The 22,939-nt window shown below is 53.2% G+C and overlaps 1 protein-coding gene across 1 annotated transcript; it reads right to left on the bottom strand.

The window, feature by feature from the left end:
* Nucleotides 1-14,600: 14,600 nt before the first annotated feature.
* Nucleotides 14,601-22,617, bottom strand: APLN (apelin). The gene is made up of 3 exons (XM_065411141.1): nucleotides 22,407-22,617; nucleotides 16,103-16,274; nucleotides 14,601-15,515 (listed from the first exon to the last, which is right to left on the bottom strand). Exons 1-2 carry the CDS (start codon nucleotides 22,615-22,617, stop codon nucleotides 16,108-16,110), a joined length of 378 nt encoding a protein of 125 aa, XP_065267213.1. The 3' UTR covers nucleotides 14,601-15,515; nucleotides 16,103-16,107.
* Between the last annotated feature and the right edge of the window lie 322 nt (nucleotides 22,618-22,939).

Raw genomic sequence — 22,939 nt, 5'->3', positions numbered from 1 at the left:
ATAACAACTCTAACTCAGGAACCAACCCATGCAACAAACCTCGATGGCAACTCTGCCCACATATCTACACCAGCAACACCATCACAGGACCTAACCAGATCAGCTACAACATCACCGGCTCATTCACCTGCACGTCCACCAATGTTATATATGCCATCATGTGCCAGCAATGCCCCTCTGCTATGTACATTGGCCAAACTGGACAGTCACTACGCAAGAGGATAAATGGACACAAGTCAGATATCAGGAATGGCAATATACAAAAACCTGTAGGAGAACACTTCAACCTCCCTGGACACACAATAGCAGATGTAAAGGTAGCCATCTTACAGCAAAAAAACTTCAGGACCAGACTCCAAAGAGAAACTGCTGAGCTCCAGTTCATTTGCAAATTTGACACCATCAGATCAGGATTAAACAAAGACTGTGAATGGCTATCCAACTACAGAAGCAGTTTCTCCTCCCTTGGTGTTCACACCTCAACTGCTAGCAGAGCACCACACCCTCCCTGATTGAACTAACCTCGTTATCTCCATACTGATTTATACCTGCCTCTGGAGATTTCCATTACTTGCATCTGAAGAAGTGAGGTTCTTACCCACGAAAGCTTATGCTCCCAATACTTCTGTTAGTCTTAAAGGTGCCACAGGACCCTCTGTTGCTTTTTATATAATGCCTGCATCTGTAATTTTCACTCCATGCATCTGAAGAAGTGAGGTGTTTTACCCACGAAAGCTTATGCCCAAATAAATCTTAGTTAGTGTTAGTCTTTAAGATGCCACCGGACTCCTTGTTGTTTCAGTGTAGTGAGAAGAGCAGCAGTTTATCTGTTGGGAGTGGCAATGTGCCTGGTAAGGAAGCTGCCCCACTCTCCCAGTATTTGTCTGTAACCAGCCCTGGGTGCTGGGACAAGGGAGAGGAAGGCAAGGGAAGTCTGGATGAGCCTAGGCAGCCTTGTGAGCTGATGGCTTTGTCTAGTCAGCAGTTTGGGAAGGCAAGGAGAGTGGAAGATGAGTGTCCCTATCCCTTACCTGTTACCTGTGTGGAGAATTGTGACAGTGAAGGGAATGTTCCTGTGTCTGTTAGGGGTATTGACTTGCCCATGGGGGGAGGAGCTACCCCAGTCTCCAAGCAGTTGTCTGAGAACAGCCCTGTGTGCTGGGATAAGGGAAAGAAGATCCCAAGCTGTGTGTCTGGTAAAGGAGAATGTGTCTCCAGTTCTTTGTCTGTGAAGCAGACAGAAGGTGCCTTTCAGCCTGTGAGGGTAGTGCAGTTGTCTCAGAGTTAGTTCTGGATTCAACTAAAGCCCAGGAAGGGAATGGTCCTAAGTTTGTGTCTGCTAGGGAGAATGACACTGTAACTTGGTTGCATCCAGTTAGTGTCATCGCAAAATCCCAGAGACCAGACAATTCTGGTGCTTGTATTTTGCCTGTTGCTAATATGTTGCTGGTAAAGGTGTAGCAACTCTGTCCAATCAGGGTAATTTCCTAGCCCGGGTCAAGGAGAGCATAAAGGTGACTTGATTGTGTTACCTACTGACAGTTTGGAAACTTGTAGCAAGAAGGAAAAGATTCTTCCTGAGCTTGGGTGTGGCAAAGGGAAGGAGAATGCTTCTGACCTTTTGACTATGAAATCTAGCAGTTTGCCTGAAAGGGGATTGTGTAGGAATCCGCCTGATGAGCCAACGGTGATTCGGAATGTAAGTGAAACTCAGGAGTTGGTAGTGGCTCAGCAGAGCAATGCTTCTGTGGAGCAAGGTAAAGATGAACTGGTGCTTAGAAAGATTCCTGAAGAGAAAAATTTTCAGGGTAGTCTTTGCAAGCAGTTTGCTGCAACTGAAGGGTGTGGAAGTGATTTGATCAAGAAAGTTTCAGTTCCTAACAGCCAGAAATTTTCTGTTGTGAATGGATCCACTGACTTTCCCTTTGAAAGGTCCAGTGTGGATCGCTTGAAAAGATGGAATGAAAATTGTTAAGAAAGTTAAACAGCCCTTTAACCAAGTGGTTGTGCTTAACCAGTTTGTTGGAAAAACAATGTTGTTGGAACAGAAATGTCTTCATGTAGATTCTGTGTGTGAACAGTCTGTGTCTCAGGTTCAGAGAGAAGACTGGGTAGCTGAGTCTGCAGAGCAGAACAGCTGTGTAGTTAATCTCTCGAGAATGCAGGGGATGGCAGATATACTCATCTCTAGACACTTTGGATATGACTTCTAGTCTCTCAGTGGACTTAACATCTAATTCCATGTGGAAGCAGAGGTTGGTAATGGAAGGACCACAGAACTTTGAGTCTAACTTGCTAGTAAAAATGGATGGTATCTCTTTAAGACAGAGTCCAACCTTGGAATTGGTAACAGTTAAGGATCTGAAAATTAAGGAACTGGCTCCTGTCTGTTTGGATGCAAATTGCCTGGCTGACAGGGAGAAGAAAGACTTTCTAATAGCTGTTAACAAAGAGGGCACACCCAATCACCCAGTGGATTATGTTAAGCAAGAAAAATCAGGGTTTGATCCTACAGGACAAGGAGGAAAAAGAGAACTTAATTTTGCAAAGGGAAGCCACAGGGAAACCCTAAAATGCCCAAACCCCAATGGTATTGAGCCAAAGGTGTGGCATGACAAAAATGATTGTAAATGGACACTTGCAATGAATTTGTTGTTATTACTAATGGTAATTTTTGTAACTATTGTGTTGCTATCACCAAGAGCTGTAAAAATGTCCAGTGTGCCTAAGCTTTTGGAAAATCCCTTGAACATGTTAAGAGTGATACATAAGAACACACTTTATGTTAAAAGGCCTTGTAATGCTGATGTTGCACAGTTAGTGCCTGTAAACAGTTTTGGAACTTTTCACAGGAGAAAAGACATTCCAGACCTGATGTGCTGTATGCAAAGGGAAACTGAGGCACACTACCATATTGTTTTCATGGCAAAATGCCAAGATTCCTATACTATGAACAACATTAATATCTACAGTGACTTAATTGGGTTCCAAACATTTGCCAGAGCTTGTATGGATAAAGTAGCTAAGTTCTTTAGCTCTTGGCAAGATCACATGAGACATACAGGCATAGGCCTGGTCTACACTATGAGTTTAATTGGAATTTAGCAGCGTTAAATCGAATTAACCCTGTACCCGTCCACACAACGAAGCCATTTATTTCGAAATAAAGGGCTCTTAAAATTGATTTCTGTTCTCCTCCCCGACGAGCAGAGTAGCGCCGAAATCGATATTGCCATTTCGAATTAGGGTTAGTGTGGCCGCAATTCGATGGTATTGATCTCCGGGAGCTATCCCACAGTACACCATTGTGACCGCTCTGGACAGCAATCTGAACTCGGATGCACTGGCCAGGTAGACAGGAAAAGCCCCGCGAATATTTGAATGTTATTTCCTGTTTGCCCAGCATGGAGAGCACAGGTGACCACAGAGAGCTCATCAGCACAGGTAACCATGCAGGCCGATAATCGAAAAAGAGCACCAGCATGGACCGTACGGGAGGTACTGGATCTGATCGCTATATGGGGAGAGGATTCAGTGCTAGCAGAACTTCGTTCGAAAAGACGAAATGCCAAAACTTTTGAAAAAATCTCCAAGGGCATGATGGAGAGAGGCCACAATAGGGACTCAAATCAGTGCCACATGAAAGTCAAGGAGCTCAGACAAGCCTATCAAAAAACAAAGGAGGCAAACAGTCGCTCCGGGTCAGAGCCGCGGACATGCCGCTTCTACGCCGAGCTGCATGCAATTCTAGGGGGGGCCGCCACCACTACCCCACCTCTGACCGTGGATTCCGAGGCGGGGGTAATCTCATCAGCCACACCTGAGGATTCTGCGGATGGGGAAGAGGAGGAGGAGGAGGAGGAGGAGGAGGAGGAGGACGAGCTTGCGGAGAGCACACAGCACTCCGTTCTCCCCAACAGCCAGGATCTTTTTCTCAGCCTGACTGAAGTACCCTCCCAAGCCAGTATCCAAGACCATGACCCCATGGAAGGGACCTCAGGTGAGTTTACCTTTTAAAATATAAAACTTGTTTTAAAAGCAAGCGTTTTTTAATGATTACTTTGCCCTGAGGACTTGGGATGCATTCGCGGCCAGTACAGCTACTGGAAAAGTCTGTTAACGTGTCTGGGGATGGAGCGGAAATCCTCCAGGGACATCCCCATGAAGCTCTCCTGGAGGTACTCCAAAAGCCTTTCCACAAGGTTTCTGGGTAGTGCAGCCTTATTCCATCCTCCATGGTAGGACACTTGACCACGCCATGCTAGTAGCAAGTAATTTGGTATCATTGCATGACAAAGCCTGGCAGCGTATGGTCCCGGTGTTTGCTGGCATTCAAGCAACATCCGTTCTTTATCTCGCTGTGTAATCCTCAGGAGAGTGATATCGCTCATGGTAACCTGGTTGAAATACGGGAATTTAATTAAGGGGACAGAGGTGGCCGTTCCTACTGGGCTGTTTGCCTGTGGCTGAAAAGAAATCCTTCCCTGCAGTTAGCCAAGCGCGGGGGGGGGGAAATTGGCCCTGAGCTTTTCGTGTTTGGCTAGCAGGGATCTTCCCTGATACCAGCCACGCGGTGGGGGGAGGGGTAAAGCGATCATCCAGAGAATTGGATGGCGGGGGGGGGGGGTTAGTTTGTTTTCTGCTGCTGAAGGTTAACAGGAAAACCGCAGCACTCAACGGGCTTTGCTTGGTATGTGGGAAAGGAGGGCGCAGAAGCCGAAAGACAATGGCTTACCATGGTCGCATGCAAGCCGAATTCTGTTGCCCGGACCTGCGTCTGTGATCTCTAGCAGCAAAGCCACAGGCACTCAATATTAAGAGGCAAAATGTGACCTTGCACAGAAATCACGTGTGCTATGTAATGTGAATAGTGTTGTTCACCGTGAAAGAGTATAAGCATTGTTCTATAAAATGTATCTTTTAAAAAAATTCTCTCCTTTTTTCCCTCCCTCCAGCAGCTGCAAATTTTTCAAGCCTCCCTCCTCAGTCCCGAAGGCTATCTCAGATAAGGCGTCGGAAAAAGAGGACGCGAGATGAGATGTTCGCGGAAATCATGGAATCCACCCGCAGTGAAAGAGCTCATCTGAATGAGTGGAAGGACACGGTTTCAAAGTATAGGAAAGATGCCAGTGAACGTGAGGACAGGAGGGACCAACGTGAGGAGAGGAGATGAGAGGTGGGGGCAGGAAGATCAGAGGAGGCAGGATGCAACGCTGGGGCTGCTGCGTGAGCAAACAGACATGCTCCGGCGTCTGGTGGAGCTTCAGGAATGGCAGCAGGATCACAGACTGGCGCTACAACCCCTGTATAACCCCCCTCCCCCTCACCATGTTCCATAGCCTCCTCACCCAGATGTGTAAGAACGCGGGGGAGGCTCCGTACACCCTCCCATTCCACCCCAGTGGACAGCCCAAGCAAAAGGCTGTCATTTTTTTAACCTTTTTTTAGTGGCCTTTTCCTTCCCGCTGATCCTCCTCCCAAACCCCACCCGGGTTCTCTCCCTCTTTTTATAATCAATTAATAAAGAATAAATGATTTTTAAATGATAGTGACTTTATTTCCCTTGAAAGCAAGCTGTGATCGGAGGGGGAGGGTGGGTTCCTTACAGAAAATGAGTCAATAAAGGGGGCGCGTTTTCATCAAGGAGAAACAAACAGAAATTTCACACTGTAGCCTGGCCAGTCATGAAACTGTTTTTCAAAGCTTCTCTGATGCGCAGCGCTTCCTGGTGTGCTCTTCTAATCGCCCTGGTGTCTGGCTGCGCGTAATCAGCAGCCAGGCGATTTGCCTCAGCCTCCCACCCCACCATAAAGGTCTCCCCCTTACTTTCACAGAGATTGTGGAGCACACAGCAAGCATCAATAACAATGGGGATATTGGTTTGGCTGAGGTCTGATCGAGTCAGTAACGATCGCCAGCGACCTTTTAAACGTCCAAATGCACATTCTACCACCATTCTGCACTTGCTCAGCCTGTAGTTGAACAGCTCCTGACTCCTGTCCAGGCTGCCTGTGTATGGCTTCATGAGCCATGGCATTAAGGGGTAGGCTGGGTCCCCAAGGATAACTATTGGCATTTCAACATCCCCAACGGTTATTTTCTGGTCCGGGAAGTAAGTCCCTTGCTGCAGCCGTTTAAACAGAGTAGTGTTCCTGAAGATGCGAGCATCATGAACCCTTCCCGGCCAGCCCACGTTGATGTTGGTGAAACGTCCCTTGTGCTTGCAGCACCATTGAAAAGTACCCCTTGCGGTTTATGTACTGGGTACCCTGGTGCTCTGGTGCCAAGATAGGGATATGGGTTCCATCTATCGCCCCACCACAGTTAGGGAATCCCATTGCAGTAAAGCCATCCACTATGACCTGCACATTTCCCATAGTCACTACCTTTTGTAGCAGCAGCTCAGTGATTGCTTTGGCTACTTGCATCACAGCAGCCCCCACAGTAGATTTGCCCACTCCAAATTGATTCCCGACTGACCGGTAGCTGTCTGGCGTTGCAAGCTTCCACAGGGCTATCGCCACTCGCTTCTCAACTGTGAGGGCTGCTCTCATCTTGGTATTCTGGCGCTTCAGGGCACGGGACAGCAAGTCACAAAGTTCCATGAAAGTACCCTTACGCATGCGAAAGTTTCGCAGCCACTGAGAATCGTCCCACACCTGCAACACTATGCGGTCCCACCAGTCTGTGCTTGTTTCCCGGGCCCAGAATCGGCGGTCCATGGATAGAACCTGCCCCATTAACAACATGATCTCCAAAGCACCGGGGCCCGCGGTTTGAGAGAATTCTGTGTCCATGTCCATGTCCTCATCACTCTTGTCGCTGCACTGCCGTTGCCGCCTCCTCCTCGCCTTGTTTTTCTGGGCCTGGTTCAGCATAAACTGCATGAGAATGCGCGAGGTGTTTACAATGTTCATGACTGCTGTCTTGAGCTGAGCGGGCTCCATGCTTGCCGTGGTATGGCGTCTGCAGTGTTCACCCAGGAAAAAAGGCGCGAAACGGTTGTCTGCCGTTGCTTTCATGGAGGGAGGGGTGAGGCTGTACCCAGAACCACCTGCGACAATGTTTTTTGCCCCATCAGGCACTGGGATCTCAACCCAGAATTCCAATGGGCGGGGGAGACTGCGGGAACTATGGGATAGCTATGGGATAACTACCCACAGTGCAACGCTCTGGAAATTGACGCTAGCCCTGGTACATGGCCGCACACCGCCGAATTAATGTGCTTAGTGTGGCCGCATACATTCGACTTTATACAATCTGTTTCCAAAATTCGAATTCTGTAAATTCGGATTAATCCCGTAGTGTAGACATACCCCAAGGCGCTGACTTTCCCTCTGCTCGACCCCGCCACTCGCCCTGCCCCTGCACCGCCTCTTCCCGCCCCTGCACCACCCTCGCCCCACCCCCATTCCACCCCTTCCCCAAAGTCTCCACCCACCCCGCCTTTTTCCACCCCAGCCCCACCCCCTTCCCACCCCCTTCCCACCCCCATTCCACCCCCTTTCTCCAAGTCCCTGCCCCTGCTCTGCCTCTTCTCTGTCTCCTCCCCTGAGCACCCCGCATCCCTGCTCCTCCCCCACCCTCCTGGAAAGTCCTAAATGCCACCAAACAGCTGTTAGGCAGTGGGCAGGAAGCGCTGGGAGGGAGGGGGAGGACACAGCGCGCTCGGGGGGAGGAGAAAGAGGCAAGATGGGGGCGGGTGGAGCTTGGCTGCTGGTGGGTGCGGAGCACCCGCTAATTTTTCCCCGTGTGTGCTCCAGCCCTGGAGCACCCACGGAGTCGGCGCCTATGCATACAGGAACCATGCTGCAAGAGCAGATCCAATCCACTATTATTCTAACCAAGTTTTACCTTGTGTTTGTAAAAAGATTCAATCATGTTATTTAACATGACTTTGAGAAATCATTTCTGTTGTACACTGATACGGCTTCTAACCCAATACTAGCTGTAGTAAGACAGAACCAAGGATGGGGGGGCTCTTGGGACGCAGTCAGTGATGTTTGTGTCATCCCTTCCTGCATCAGTTTTGTGTTGGGGGTGTGACGTTATTGACATGAACTGTGACCGTGTAGATCATTGTTGCAACCAAGGTCCTATAGTGCCACCAAATCTTGTACAAAGGAGGTAAAGTAAGATGTCTATGAAAAGGTTATGATTTGCTGGTTATGATTATGCTATCTGTTTGCATGTATCATTTTTGTATTTGAAGTTATGAATATTGGCTAAGTACTTGTATCTCAATGTGTTTGATTCTAAGTAGCACCAGTGAAGCATTTGGCCAGTTTATTGAGAAGGGACTCTTCAGATTAAGTGCCCAATCAAGAAACACTTAACTGACAATGGACCTTGGGAGACTCCAAACACTTAACTGACAATGGACCTTGGGAGACTCCAATCCACATATGAAGAGTCTTCCTGGGAACGTTCAAGGTAGTATGGGAGCAATGGCTGCTCTACGTGTAAAGAACTGAGTCATGCATGGACATGTGACTTGCCCATGTGACTCCAAACTCCACCTTGCTGCTGTGATTTTCCACAGTAAGAACAAAGGGTCCTTCCGCATGGCAGAGGATATAAAAGGCCCTGGAAACCCCTCCATTTTGTCTTCAATCCTGCTTCTAACTTCTGGAGGAACCGTGCTTGAAACTGAAGCTCTGAATGACCCATCCAAGCTGTGGATGTACTCCAGAGACTCAATTTGAGCCTGCAGTTTATTCCATCACTGCTACAAGCCTGAACCAAGAACTTTGCCATTACTGTATGTAATTGATTCCATTTAGCCAATTTTAACTCTCATCTATGTTTCTTTCTTTTTATGAATAAACCTTTAGATTTTAGATTCTAAAGGATTGGCAACAGCGTGATTTGTGGGTAAGATCTAACTGGTGTATTGACCTGGGTCTGGGGCTTGGTCCTTTGGGATCGGGAGAACCTTTTTTCTTTTACTGGGATATTGGTTTTCATAACCATTCATCCCCATAAGGGGTGGTGGTGGTGGTGATACAAGGGAACTGGAGTATCTGAGGGACTTGCTTGTATGACTTCTGGTTAGCCAGTGGGGTAAAACCAAAGTCCTCTCTGTTTGGCTGGTTCGGCGTGCCTAGGAACTCCAGCTTTGGGCTGTAACTGCCCTGCTGTAAGCAATTTGTCCTGAATTGATACTCTGAGTTGTGTCTCGCTAGAGGCCGCTTCATTACAATCCTTATCCTCTATTTATTAACAGTTACCAAAACAGAATGCACATGCTAAGCATACAATGCTCACCAATCCCAATAAGGCAGACAAACTTTTCCTGGTGGCCAGTCAGGATCAGGTCATCTGGGGACTCTAGCTTCTGCACCACATGGTTGGCAGGGTGTTGAGGTCTGTCAGCTCTGATCTTGGGCTGTGTCCTGGAGTTAGATTCCAAAAAACTTCCCTTTGGACCCTGTTTATATAGTGAAACTTGTGTCCTGCTTAGCTATATCTTAACCAAACATTTAAAACTAAAGTCCTATAAAACAGTATTTTTCACCCACCCTAGCCCACTACTAAACAATTCTTTACCCAGTCAGACCCCACCACCTTAGTTGATTTAAATCTTGCAAAATGAGTTATGCAACAGACAGAAACAATGAAAGAATCAGACAGAGACCCTACAGATAAACAATAGGGAAGTGGGGACCACAAAGGCAAAACAATAGAAGTAGAGATTTCATAATCACAACGGTTGCTAAGTGATTTCTTGCCAGACAGAACGCTATCAAGCAAAGTTTCCTTTAAAGATCTTAAGATCTGTTTCTTTATCTGGTGGTGGTGGGTACTGTCGGACGGGAGCCTTCTTAACAGCCCGATGTTACACTGTTTTGATGTAATTTAGATGGAATGTGAGGATGTGACTTTCTGCTTCTTAGCTCATGGCTGCTGCTGTCCATATGTGGCTGCTGCTGCTACTTACTAAAGAAAAAGGCCTCAGTCCTTACACTCTCACCAACAGAAGTTGGTTCAATAAAATATATTACCTTCCTCCACTTGTCTCTCTAAAATGAAATGCTACAGGCAGAAGTGGGAGGAGCATGACTAGACCAGCTGCCTGGTTCAAAGAGCTCACTCTGGGCTCAAGTGTTTGCATTGGCATCTAAGCCAGCATTACAGCCCTCCTAATTCAGCTCTGGCAAGGCAGGCATGGGCCTGCATGGGACGGAGGGGTGGCACTGCCAGCAGCACCAAGCTTCTGCCCCCTGCAGGAGAGAGCGGGGGGCGGAGAAGAATTGGCCTGGGCGGGCCCCCCCTAGAGTGTGGGCCCGGCGCCATGGTGCAAGTGGCGCCATGGTAAATCCGCTACTGGGTGACAGAGGGTTGATTCACTGAACTGCCCTGACTTCAAAGGGGGAATGCAGCATGGCTGAGGCAAGCAGGCAAGGACAGCAGGGCTTGAACCAACTGCCCCCGCCAGCGAGCTCAGCTGCCACCTGTCCCTGCTGCCCTGAGTGGTTCCTGTTTCTGGCGCTCGCCGGGGCTGCCACCTGTCCCCATTTTCCCTGGAGTTTCCCTTTTTTAGGTAGCTGTCCCAGGAAACCTGTAAGTCCTCCCAGCCCAGCCCTGGTGGTTGTTGTCAGTCACCCCCAATGGCTCCCCCAGCCCTACTGTCTACACCGTGGGTGGCAGTGCCTGTGCAGAGGGTGCTTGGGTTCAGAGTGTCGGGGAAGGGGTGGCTTGGGAGCAGCAAGCAGGACAGGGGGAGCTTAGGGGCAGCAGCGCCCAGTGGCTGCCACGTACATACCGGCTGCAAGGGTCACCCTGGGCAGGAATTGGGTGGATCTGGCTCGTGCTGCATTCTGCTTGGTGAGGTCAGTGCCCAGGGCAGCCCTGGGAGCAGGAGACAGGATGGGAGATGGGGCCTTGGAAGTGGGGGGCAGGTGGTGTCCAGGGGGTATGCGGTAGGGCAGGGGCAGGTGGTTGTCCTGCTCAGAGGTGGCAACCCTAGCACTCCCTGAGCCACCCTGCATGTAACCTAGATGAAGCTTCTATAAGGTGGTTAGAAAACCATTCCCAGAGAGTAGTTATCAGTGATTCACAGTCATGCTGGAAGGGCATAATGAGTGGGGTCCCGCAGGGATCAGTTCTGGGTCCGGTTCTGTTCAATATCTTCATCAATGATTTAGCTAATGGCATAGAGAGTACACTTATAAAGTTTGTGGACAATACCAAGCTGGGAGGGGTTGAAAGTGCTTTGGAGGATAGGATTAAAATTCAAAATGATCTGGACAAACTAGAGAAATGGTCTGAAGTAAAGAGGTGAAATTCAATAAGGACAAATGCAAAGTACTCCACTTAGGAAGGAACAATCAGTTGCACACATACAAAATGGAAGTGTATGCCTAGGAAGGAGTACTGTGGAAAGGGATCTGGGCGGTCAGAGTGGACCACAAGCTAAATATGAGTCAACAGTGTAACAGTTGCAAAAAAAAGTGAACATTATTCTGGGATGTATTAGCAGGAGTGTTGTAAGCAAGACACGAGAAGTAATTCTTCCACTCTACTCAGGCCTCAACTGGGGTATTGTGTTCAGTTCTGGGTGCCACATTTCAGGAAGGATGTGGACAAATTGGAGAAAGTCCAGAGAAGAGCAACCAAAATGATTAAAGGTCTAGACAACATGACCTATGAGAGAAGATTTTAAAAATTGGGTTTGTTTAGTCTGGAAAAGAGAAGACTGAGAGGGGACATGATAATAGTTTTCAAGTACATAAAAGTTTGTTACAAGGAGGAGGGAGAAAAATTGTTCTTTTTAACCTCTGCGGATAGGACAAGAAGCAATGGGTTTATTGCAGCAAGGGAGGTTTAGGTGGACATTAGGAAAAACTTGCTAACTGTTGGGGTGGTTAAGCTCCGGAATAAATTGCCTAGGGAGGTTGTGGAATCTCCATCACTGGAGATTTTTAAGAGTAGGTTAGACAAACACCTGTCAGGGATGGTCTAATCCTTAGTCCTGCCATGAGTGCAGGGGACTGGACTAGATGTCCCTTCCAGTCCTATGGGTCTACATCTGTCACTCCACCCAGCTCTCGGTCCCACAGCCTCATCCCTCTGTCATCCCTCTTGGACCCCACTCCTTTTCCTTGTGCCCTTGCCACACCTCTGCTGGCCTAGCAGGAGAGTAACTCTCTCTACAGCAGTCTGTGATGCTCCTGTTTTTTCTTTACCACCACCCCAGCCAATGGGCAGGTTCAGACATTCAGCCCCTGGGAGTACCCTCCGGTATGTGCCTCTGCACACATATCCTGCCTCTTCTGCCTGGGATAGGGCAGTAGGGGCTTGGAAATAACATCCTGCGTAGGTGAATGGGGAGTGAGGACTAATGATTAGGGGGCTGGAGCACATGACTTATGAGGAGAGGCTGAGGGAACTGGGATCGTTTAGTCTGCAGAAGAGAAGAATAGGGGGGATTTGATAGCTGCTTTCAACTACCTGAAAGGGGGTTCCAAAGAGGATGGATCTATGACAGAACAAGGAGTAATGGTCTCAAGTTGCAGTTGGGTAGGTTTAGGTTGGATATTAGGAAAAACTTTTTCACTAGGAGTGTGGTGAAGCAGTGGAATGGGTTACCTAGGGAGGTGGTGGAATCTCCTTCCTTAGAGGTTTTTAAGGTCAGGCTTGACAAAGCCCTGGCTGGGATGATTAGTTGGGAATTGGTCCTGCTTTGAGCAGGGGGTTGGACTAGATGACCTCCTGAGGTCCCTTCCAACCCTGATATTCTATGATTAAAGTCCATGTGTTTCTTGACACTGGAGTGTCACTTTAGTTCTGACGAGGCAGCCTATGGATAGCCCCCCCCCCCCCCCGGCAGAAATACATGCGCTGTCACAAACACCCGCATACTCCTTCAGCATAACCAGCCTCAAGGTGGCTTCCTGCAGTTAGAACACTGTTGGGATGATGCACTGGGCCATGCAGATCCAGCCACCTCCAGTGCCAGTAGTTCCATTCTGCCTCCTTAAATCCTCCACCACCCACTTTGAGTGAGATATGCCCATCTTGTTCAAAAGAACTGCCCAGCCCCAGCCCAGCAGTAGCTGCATTTCAGGGAAGAACAAAGCAGCCCCGATGGTTGGGCTGCAGTGGCACTTGCAGCTGTAAAGTTTTGTGAGAAAACTTTTTATGACTTACTGGGGAAACAGGAAAGCTCCTGGCTCAGAGCAAGGAGCAATGACCCACTGCACGGCTAGCCCAGAGGTCTGGTTAAAAGAGCTCTCTCTGGGCTCAAGTGTCTGCATGGAGATCTAAACCAGCATCACAGCCCTCCTAATTCAGCTAAGGGCTTCCTGGCAAGGCAGGCATAGGCCTCCACAGGACAAAGGGGAGGCAGAGGGTTGATTCACATAACTGCCCTGACTTCAAAGGGGGATGCAGCATGGTTGAGGCAGGCAGGCAAGGACAACAGAGCTTGAACCAACTGCCTCCACTCAGGATCCAGACCCCTTGGTGCCCCTGCACTCGCCAGCGAGCTCAGCAACAGTAAATCCTGGGAGGGGACTAAGGTGATGGGACAGTCTCCTGCACTGGGCAGGGCCCCAGTTACATTCCACCACCCTGGAGCTGATCACGACTGCCCACTAATCAGAACCTAACTGCCCCTCACTACTCCATTCCCTCCAGGCCTCGACCCACGCAGCTTCCCACTGTGCGATGGGGATGGTCCTGACCGACTTGGGGAAAGCCCTTTGCAAGCTACAGCTGGGAAGCCCTGGGGGCGCTCTGCAGTGTCCAGGCTAAGCCGGGGGCTGTGACACCCAGGATCACACATACCCCCATCCCAAGGGAGAAGGGAACAAACAGTGCCTGGACCTCCTAAAAGAAGGGTTTATTGTCATCATAACTTTATTAGAAAGACATTTACACAGACCAATCTTTACAGACGCAGAAAACAGTGACCAACAGGGAACAGGTTTGTCTGGAATAAGGCATCCCCATTTGGTATAAATTAGTATTTTATACAAGAATCACTGACAGACACCTGAAACATTACACAAGAGCCAGCTCCACCTACCCACTCGGCACCCCTCACCCCATGGAGCCATGCTGGCACCATGGCTCAGTGCTGGGGAGGGGTATGCCCCCCACAGCTGGCCCTCCATTGACTTCAGTGTGATTGGAGCAGAGATCCACAAGGGGAAACCCCTGGTGCAGAAGCTTCGGGGAAGGGAGCTCCCTGCCAGACTAGCCAGTGCAGATGCCAGATCCCCCCGCTCCCTGCCAGGAGATGGCGCTCCCAGGGCCTGTGTCATAGCGCCACTGCAGTACCAGGGGCACTCCAAAGCAGCAGGCCTCCCAGGCTCAGATCCTAGCCCCCACGCCTGGGAAAGCCCCTCTTCCAAGGGCTGCTCCTTCACTCCCTCCTCCAGCTCTTGCTGGGCAGGTGCTGTCCTCGCCACACGCACAGCAAAACAGACTGCAGGATGTGGGGAGGGATTGGGCGTGGTCGAGCTGTACGAGATCCTCTGGGCCCAGCAGCCCCCTCCCCCCCACCCCCAGCCAGGGCGCCAGGCCATCTCTGCAGCACCATGCACCGGACCGGTTCATCTCCCATGGGGGAAGGTGGGGGGTGTTCAAAGACATTGAAGGGGCCCTGTGCAGGTTTAGCACCACAAGAATAAATAGACCCACCAAGCCAAACACCACCTTATACGCATGCAGACGAGGTGCTCAGCTCTCTAGCGAGTGGAGGGGATGGGACTAATGGGGGATTGCCTAGGGAGCCCAGAAGAATAGTTTCTCCCTCTGTGCTTCTCAGCCCCATTGGCCTTCTCATGCCAGACACGGCTCCCAACCCCTAACATGACACCCCCTCCCCCACACACACACAGCTGCACTGGAGCTACATGCTCCTTGCCCAGCCTCTGGGCAGGCTAACAAGAAGCCAAGACAGCAATGAGACCAGGCAGGCTCATTACAGTAGTGCTCTTCCTCCCCGCCCCATGGAAACACCAAGGGAGCAAGGGCAACCCAGCCCAATCCCCTCAGCCCAGAGATCCCCACGCACAGGAGTCTGCGGTCCTGCTGCTTCTGTGAGAGAGACACAGCCAAGAGGACAGAGGGAGCTGGCAGCCAGGCACCCTTCCAGTCCTGAGCTGTGTTAGGGGCCCACTCAGGATTATGGGGCTGGTTAGGTCAAGGTGAGCCCTGGGCAGTGTCCCCTCTGCCAAGGGCTGGAAAGAGGCAGGGATCCGCCCCAGCCATCAGCAGGGAAAGGGGAAAGATGCCAGCGTCTGCACCCAGTTTGGGTGCCGGGTCTGCAGAGACAAGGCGCGGAGATGCCTGCTGGGTGTGTGCGGGTCTGTGTCTCTGTATGTGAGGGGGGGTCAAGGTGCTGACAGCTCCATCCGGGGCGGCTGCATGACAGGCTGGCGGACAGGAGGAGCCTGCCCACCTCAGCAGGCAGGAGCGCCGCACTCAGGGCTCCATGACAAGCAAACCAGTCTATAAAGCAGAGAGGACAATGGGAACGGGCCTTCAGGGGGCCAACAGCAACCCTGCAAGTGAACAGAGGCAAGGAGACAAGTCAGGGGAGGCCACAGCCCCCACTGGGAGACTGACCCCTCCCCCCAGCACCCAATCCAGCCCCACGCAGCTCCCTCCTGCACCTTTGCGATAGGGACACAAACCCAGGCTCTCCTCCTGCTTAAGAGGCTGCCCCCAGAGCCCATTCTGAGGAGTGCAGAAAAATCACATCTGGCTTTCTATTCTATAACCAAGCGAATGGTCCTGGGGGAGCCCCCCCCAACCCCCAACTGCAGATACTCCAGCAGCTATGACCTCCAGGATAATCTCAGGGGACCCCACTCCCTCTAGCGCAGACCCTGGTAGCTATGAGCAGCTGGACTGAAGCATTGCATCCATTGGGGACGGATTCTGTTCACATCTGCTGTATGGACAGCAGCTCTGAGCACTGTCCCCACCCCCAGGACAGGTGTTCAGTGTCAGAGGGCTAGGATGAGGTCTTGCTCTCCCAGCTGTGGTGCTTCCCCCACATGCCTGCACCTCCCCAGACATGCCCTGCCACACTGTGCTGGGCTGGTCCCACGTGACTCTCCCACCCTCCCATGGAAAAACCCATTACCTGCACTAGAAAGGCATGGGGCCCTTGTGGGAAAGACGGGGTCTTGGACGCCGGGACTTTCGCCAGCCATTCTGCCGGTGTCCTGCTCCATTCCGCATCCCCTTGGGGTGCGCCAGGTTCCGGATGTTCCCTTTCTCCAGGTCTCTGCCATCCGGCGCCTCAGACAATGGTGCTGCACACAGAGGAAGCATGTTAGTGCCAGAGGCCCCTGCCCACAAAACCCCTCAAGTCACACACAGCAGGCCTGGCACGTCCCAGGGCTCCAGCCTCCCAGAGCTCAGTGGTTCCTGAACCCCATATTCAGAGCCCCCCCAATCCTGCCCCAACTCTTGGCTTTCAGATCCTACATTCTGTCTTGCTGAACATAAGACCCATACTGGGTCAGACCAAAGGTCGATCTACACCAGTATCCTGTTTTCCAACAGTGGCCAATGCCAGGTGCCCCAGAGGGAATGAACAGAACAGGTAATCACCAAATGATCCATCCCCTGTCGTCCACTCCCAGCTTCTGGCAAACAGAGGGTAGGAACACCATCCCTGCCCATCCTGGCTAATAGCCACTGATGGACCTATCCTCCATGAATTTATCTAGTTCCTTTTTGAACCCTGATATAGTCTTGGCCTTCACAACATCCTCTGGCAAAGAGTTCCACAGGTTGACTGTGCATTGTGTGAAGAAATACTTCCTTTGTTTTGTTTTAAACTTGCTGCCTGTTAATTTAATTTGGTGGCCCCAAGTTCGTGTGTTATGAGAAGGCATAAATAACACTTCCTTATTTACTTTCTCCACACTAGTCATGATTTTATAGACCTCAATCATATCCCCCCTTAGTCATCTCTTTTCCAAGCTGAACAGTCCCAATCTTATTAATCTCTCCTCAGATAGAAGCTGTTTCAAACCCCTAATTTTTGTTGCCCTCTTCTGAACCTTTTCCTGGTGCATTTATCATGGAAGGACCTGCCCGGAGCCATCCCAACACAGACTGTCCACATGTCTGTGTGAAGAGGCCTCCTCTCCCTCCCACCCCACTCAAGGTGAGATGGGAAACCCCCTGTTTCTATGGGGGGTGGGCAGGGCTGGCCCCTCCCAGAGTTGGCTCTGTCACGCCCTGCTGGGCTTGCTTCCCCAGCTGCCTGCCAGAGGGACTCTCCTCTGGGGAAGGAAAGTGAGCTCAGCTCCCTTGCTCAGGGGTGGGCTGGGATCAGCTGAAGCCCCTCACTGAGGCCAATTCATTTCCTTCCTCCTGAGGATGCATCCTGCGGCAGGGCTGGGGAGATATTCTTGGAAATCCCCTCCTAGGACTCCAGCCCTCCTTGGGACAGTTAACCCCAGCAGAGCCCCTCCTCCCCCCACCATTACTGGCTGCACATCAAACCTGGCCCAAGCACAGCAGAGCAGGTCATCATTTCCTGCTGCTTCTCCCACCCGCAGGGAGAGGGACCTGCTGCATTTCCTCCTCTTCTCCCAGCCTTTGAATCCTGTCCAGTGCCACAAAGGAGGGGAGATTCCTATGGGAAGAGCCAATGGCCACCCCAGGCATGGTCCCTCTCCAGCCAGGGTGGGAATTCAGCCCCCACCACATTGGGCTATAGCAGAAAACCAAGTGCTGCATCTCCGCCCACTCCCCCAGTCAGCTCACCCTAAGCAGGGGCAGAGCCCAGGGCACCCAGCTGCAGAGAGCAGCCTCCCAGTCTTCTGCAGAGTATCCTGGGAAGGAGGGAAGCCGCTCTAGGGAACCCCCTCAACAGACTTCTACCCCCAGGGCAGTCTAGTCACTGCTCTGGGTTCGGGTACAGGATTAAGCCAGGGAATGCCAGTGGCTAGTAACTAGTCCACTGCTCTCAGAGCCATTGCCAGGAATTGGTTACTTTGCACGCTTCACTCTCTCTCTGGATTCAGTGGCTGGATTTGCTGCCTCTGGCTGGAAGCCTCCTGGGATATTGGCTCTCGCTTCCAGACTAGCCCCTTGGGCCTTCTCAGCCCAGGCTGTGGTTCCAGGGTCACCGACAGGCGGCACATCCCTGCCGGGTGTCAGCGTCCCAGCCAGACCTGCCCATTGCCGAAGGCAAGGTGCACAGAGTGGTGATGGAAATGGGCCCAGAGTGTGCAGCCGGTTTCCTGGATTACCCCCAGCAGGAGCCATTAGGCTGTGGAGTGCTTCCTGGAGTGACTTGGCCAGGTCACTTACAGCCCTTGGCATGGTGCCATGGGGAATTCTCTGGCAAGGGGGGACAGTTCATGCCAGCAGCCAGGGCTCCTGGTATCCCTGATCAGATAGCAGCCTCAGCCCATGCTCACACTCACAGGCTCTGCATTCCACTCCCCTGCCCCGCACACAACCACCCCCAACCAGTAACCATGAGCCGCCACTCCTCCCCACACAGACACCAGTACCAGTCTCCCTCCCTCCCTCACCTTGGGGCAGCCTGCCTGAGAACCCCGCATATCTAACTGCACACACAGCCCCACAGAGCAGCTGTGCCTGCTTGCACCACTGCACACCCACTCGCTCATAGTGTGGAGTACAAACATGCAGCGTCCATGTACATGCACCACATACTGTCCTCCCTACAGGCCACTCGCATGGGCTGTCCCTGCACCCCACCATTCCCCACCCCAGGCTTCCCTGCCCTGCCTAGACCCACCTCACACACTTTGCAATTCCCTGCACTCTTTGATCCCAGGGTCTCAGCAGACCCTGTGGGGTGGAGTCTGCATCTATACCAATGACACCTGGTGTTGGAGCTGGGATGGGGGCACACACACACCCATTATTCCTCTGTACCATTCCACCACGCTGGGAAACTCCGATTAATCCAGTGAGAAATGCCCTGAATTCAAGCAGTCTGTCCCCTCCCAGGCACCAGGGCTCTAGGCTGCCCCTAATCCCCTGGGGAGTCACACAGCAGCTAGTCTGCAAGAGGTCCTGGGTTGTGATGCAGCCCCATGCAGGCTGGGCTGGGCCCTGGGATGATCCCGTTACAACGCTGACCCCCACCCCCTAGACAGCTCACCTTGGAGCTTGATCGAAGGTGGGGTAAGCTGCCCTCCCCTGTGCCAGGGAGACCCCTCCCCATTAGAGTCATATGAAGGCAGCCTGGGCAACCTTAGCCAGAAAGGGGAGATTGAGGCCAGGGCTCCCCACAGCCACATCTCCAGAAGGCCGCTGGTGCCATGGTTCTGTGCCTGAGGCAGAGAAAAGGAGGATGGGGGGGCAAGTGGCCCTCCCAAGCCCTGGCCTGGTCCCAGGCTCCAGCCCCTCTGGTTGCCGGGCAGCACACAGGCTCCCGCAGCTGAGACGCACTCTGCCCTGTCCATGTGGCGTTGTTTTGCTGGGCTCTCCAGCCAGCGGTTCTGACAGGATGTGGTTTGTTATCACCATGAAGAGCGCTTTGTCTGTGCTGGACAGCAGGGGAAGGAAGAGCCTCCAATTCCTGTCAACAAGGCTCCATCGGTGAGGTGTTGATTAGCTCCCAGGCTAACTTTGCGTGTTCTGCCCCACATGCCAGCCAGGGCCAGGCTGGCACTGCCTGCATCTCCACTGCCAGGGCCAGCCCCTGCCCTGCTAGACCATCTGAGGTGCTCTGGCTTAGCATCATTGGGCAGGCTCCCCCCCGCCCGGCAGCGCACACTGCTCGGCTTGGGGGGGGGGGGGGCGGCGGGTTCACCACCTCCAGAGCCACAGGGCCAGTCCACAGTAACTGGAGCATGGGACCCCAGCCCCCCTTAGCCAGACACTCACTACTTGAGGGCACAGCATGACTCCCTGGCCCGACCCCCCTCCTTTGCCTTCATGGCTGGAAGGGGTCCTGGAGCTTTTCCTGGCTGCAGCTTGAGGCCCAGGGCCGGAAAGAGCAGAGACCTTGTGGCTGCGGCCATTGTGCTGTTCAGCACAGCCCTGCTGCTCCTGCAGCCCCCCCATGCGCTGCACAGTCTGGAACCCCTCCCTGAGACGGCACCTGCAAGGGCAGGGCCATTGCCCTGGCACAGAAACCTTGGGCGCAGCTGGGGTATTCTCCCCTCATGGAGGCACAGTCTGCAGCAGCAGTCCCAGCCCTACAGCAGAGCTCATGGTGGGGAAATAACCCTTTCACCCCACTCACAGGGCTCTGGTCTACAGCATGTGTGGGGCTGGAAATCCCCTCCTGGTTGGGGTTCCGAGGCGTTGGGCCAGACTATGACCACAGCTCTCCACCTGCCTACCAATTCCCAGGCTGCTCCGTACTGGGCGCCTCACACAAGAGCCCCTTGCACCTGCCCCACCTTTTCCATGCCACCTCCTCCTGCCGCTCTCGGATGCTGGTACTGCTGCTGCTTGTCCACTTGTTCTGCGCACACAGAAGCTTTCAGCCTCCAGGGCTGTCACTCAGACACCTTCCACCAGCACCAGCACTGCTTATAAGCACCTGTTTTTCTTTTAAGCATCTCATTAGCTGCATACAAAATCTGCCACAGCCTGACAGCGCCAGTGTTTGGAGCACAGCAGGCTTCCACTCCATGCATTCCCCAGATGCACCCTTCACTGCTCCAGCAGGGAAGGAGGTAAGAACTGGGAGAGAATTTCAGACAGCACCAGAACAATGGCAGAAAGCCCGGGGAGCAACTGTGAACAGGAAGGATACAAAAACGGGCATCAGATGCCCGCTGCACACTGAAAACCCACCTCCACCCTGATGCCAGGGATCTGGGAACGAGTTTCCTGCCTACCTGAACAAGCCCAGTGGCACCTGGTAAGTGGCAGCCACTACAGCAGATGCAGCTGGGCAGGTACCAGTCTGGCAACTGGTATCACCATATGGGCATCCTGCCCATTACAGCCACCAAAGCTCAAACTGGCACCTGTGGGCTACAGGCAGAGGTTACACTAGCCAAGGCCAAAGGGGGCCAGCTCCTCTAGCTGTGCCAACAGGAGACGTACTGAGCTGATCTTGGCTGGGAGTCACTGTGGGCAGCTCTCCTGGGATCCGTTGACACTCAGCATCAGGTGTTCTCTTCCCTTCTGCCTCAGCTGGCTCAAGGGCACACTAAGCAGAGTTTCTCTAGATCAGCCTGAGACCCCACAGCTATCTGCAATGCCATTTAACCCCATGTCATCTGGAAGCTCTTTCCCTTCCCCATGACACTCCGATAAACACACACCCTGTCGCTGCCTTGTAAGTTTAGCCTTTGTGCTGCTATGTTTAAAGCACGAGCCTGTGACTCCAAAGAGATGCATTAAGTCCCAAACGATCTGCGTTTGTGGGCCCCAGCTAGTCCCTAGCAGTGCAGTGTAGCCACATCACAAAGCCAACACACATTGCCAGATAATTAGCAGTCACTGCTGCAGGGAATGGAATGCCCGGGGAGCTGTGGGGAAGGGCTGGGGGCCAAAGGCCAGACTGCTGGGGGGGTGCTGTGGTCACGACGGAGCCATCCCTGCAGCTTTGTGCAGGAAGCGTGCACAGCAAGCCCCATGCTAGTCCAATCTCAAGCCACAACTATTATCTCCTCACTTTCCTGACCAGACACATTCACCAATTAAATAGAGCTGTTGAAGCCAAACCACGCATCTGCTCCTGCCTTCCCCTTGTAGGGGGAGTCAGCGTCTGTCACTGGTTCTGGTTCCTGCACAGAAAGTTAACTCCTTTGGCAAGTCTGTTCTTGCAACAGGTCCCCTCCTGCCCTGCAGGATCACCAGGGGGCATGGGCCTGAGGCGAGGGCCCAGGTCAGGCATGCCCCTTAGAGAGAGGGTAGTGCCAAGGTCAGGGTAGCCCGGTGGGGAAGCCCGGTGCCCTCATCCCACACTCCCATCCCTGCACAGACAATCCCCTGTTCATCCCCCCTGCCCTGCTATGTCCCCTTCTGGCTCCACACCAGCGACAGCACGTCCTTGCGCCCCATCGCCCTTCAGGAAGCCTGGCAGGGGAGCTACCATCAGACCAAGCAGGGGGCTGCTTTGCTGCTGGTTAGGAAGACACACAGCCATGCCCGTTAACTGATCAGATCCAGCTGGATATGAGAGCTGGCATGGAGCAGTTGGCACTGTGGGCCTGGGGGAGAGGCTGGGCGGATCGGTGCCCATCACAGCCCTCGGCCCCAAGGAGAAGCAGGACGGAGAGCCCCGGGCCCCGAGGCCGGCCGCTGAGCGCGGCCAGGGCTGGTACGATTCGCTGCCTGCCACAGGTGTCCCGGCGCCCAGGAGAGGGGCCGCGCCCCGCAGCCCAGCGCCAGCCGCTTCCCGAGCCCGGCCTGTGCAACAAGTGCCGAGCCGAGCCGAGCCGAGCCGGGCGGGCGGGGGCTGCGGCCGGCCCCGGCGCACTCACCTCCGGAGCCCGCGCTCAGGGCGAGCCAGAGCAGCAGCAGCGCCAGCAGCCAGCGCCGCACGCTCATGGTGGGACCGGGGCTGCAGCCAGGCGCGTCGCTCGGCGGGGAGGGGCCGGGCTCTGCCAGGCGGCGGCGGCGAATGCACCCGCTCGCGCCGGGGGCTGCATTTGTAGCCGAGCCGTGCGCCTGGCTCCCGGCCCGCCCGGTCATGTGGCCGCGGAGGCTGGCGAGGGGCCTCCCCTGCTCGCTCCAGCACCCACCGCACGGAGGGGGGCGCGGCCAGCCCGGCCCCGCCCGCCCTGGGGCACTGGAGAGCCCGAGCGCGGCCCGCTGCGCGACCGCCCCCGCTCTGCGAGCGACCTGGGCTGGGGACCCCAGGACCCGGCCTGCGAGAGGAGCCCGACCCGGCTGGGGGACCCCTGGTCTAGGCCTCAGTTTTTCAAACTCTTTCCCCCTTCGGTGTGTGCCCCCTGCCCCACCCCGAGCCCACAGGGCCCCCGAATCAACATCCCCCTGCGTTCTCTATAGGTGT

This window comes from Emys orbicularis, chromosome 9 (genome assembly GCF_028017835.1).
Source record: "Emys orbicularis isolate rEmyOrb1 chromosome 9, rEmyOrb1.hap1, whole genome shotgun sequence".
In the NCBI taxonomy this organism is placed as follows: Eukaryota; Metazoa; Chordata; order Testudines; family Emydidae; genus Emys; species Emys orbicularis.
This window is presented reverse-complemented; position numbering and strand designations above follow the sequence as displayed.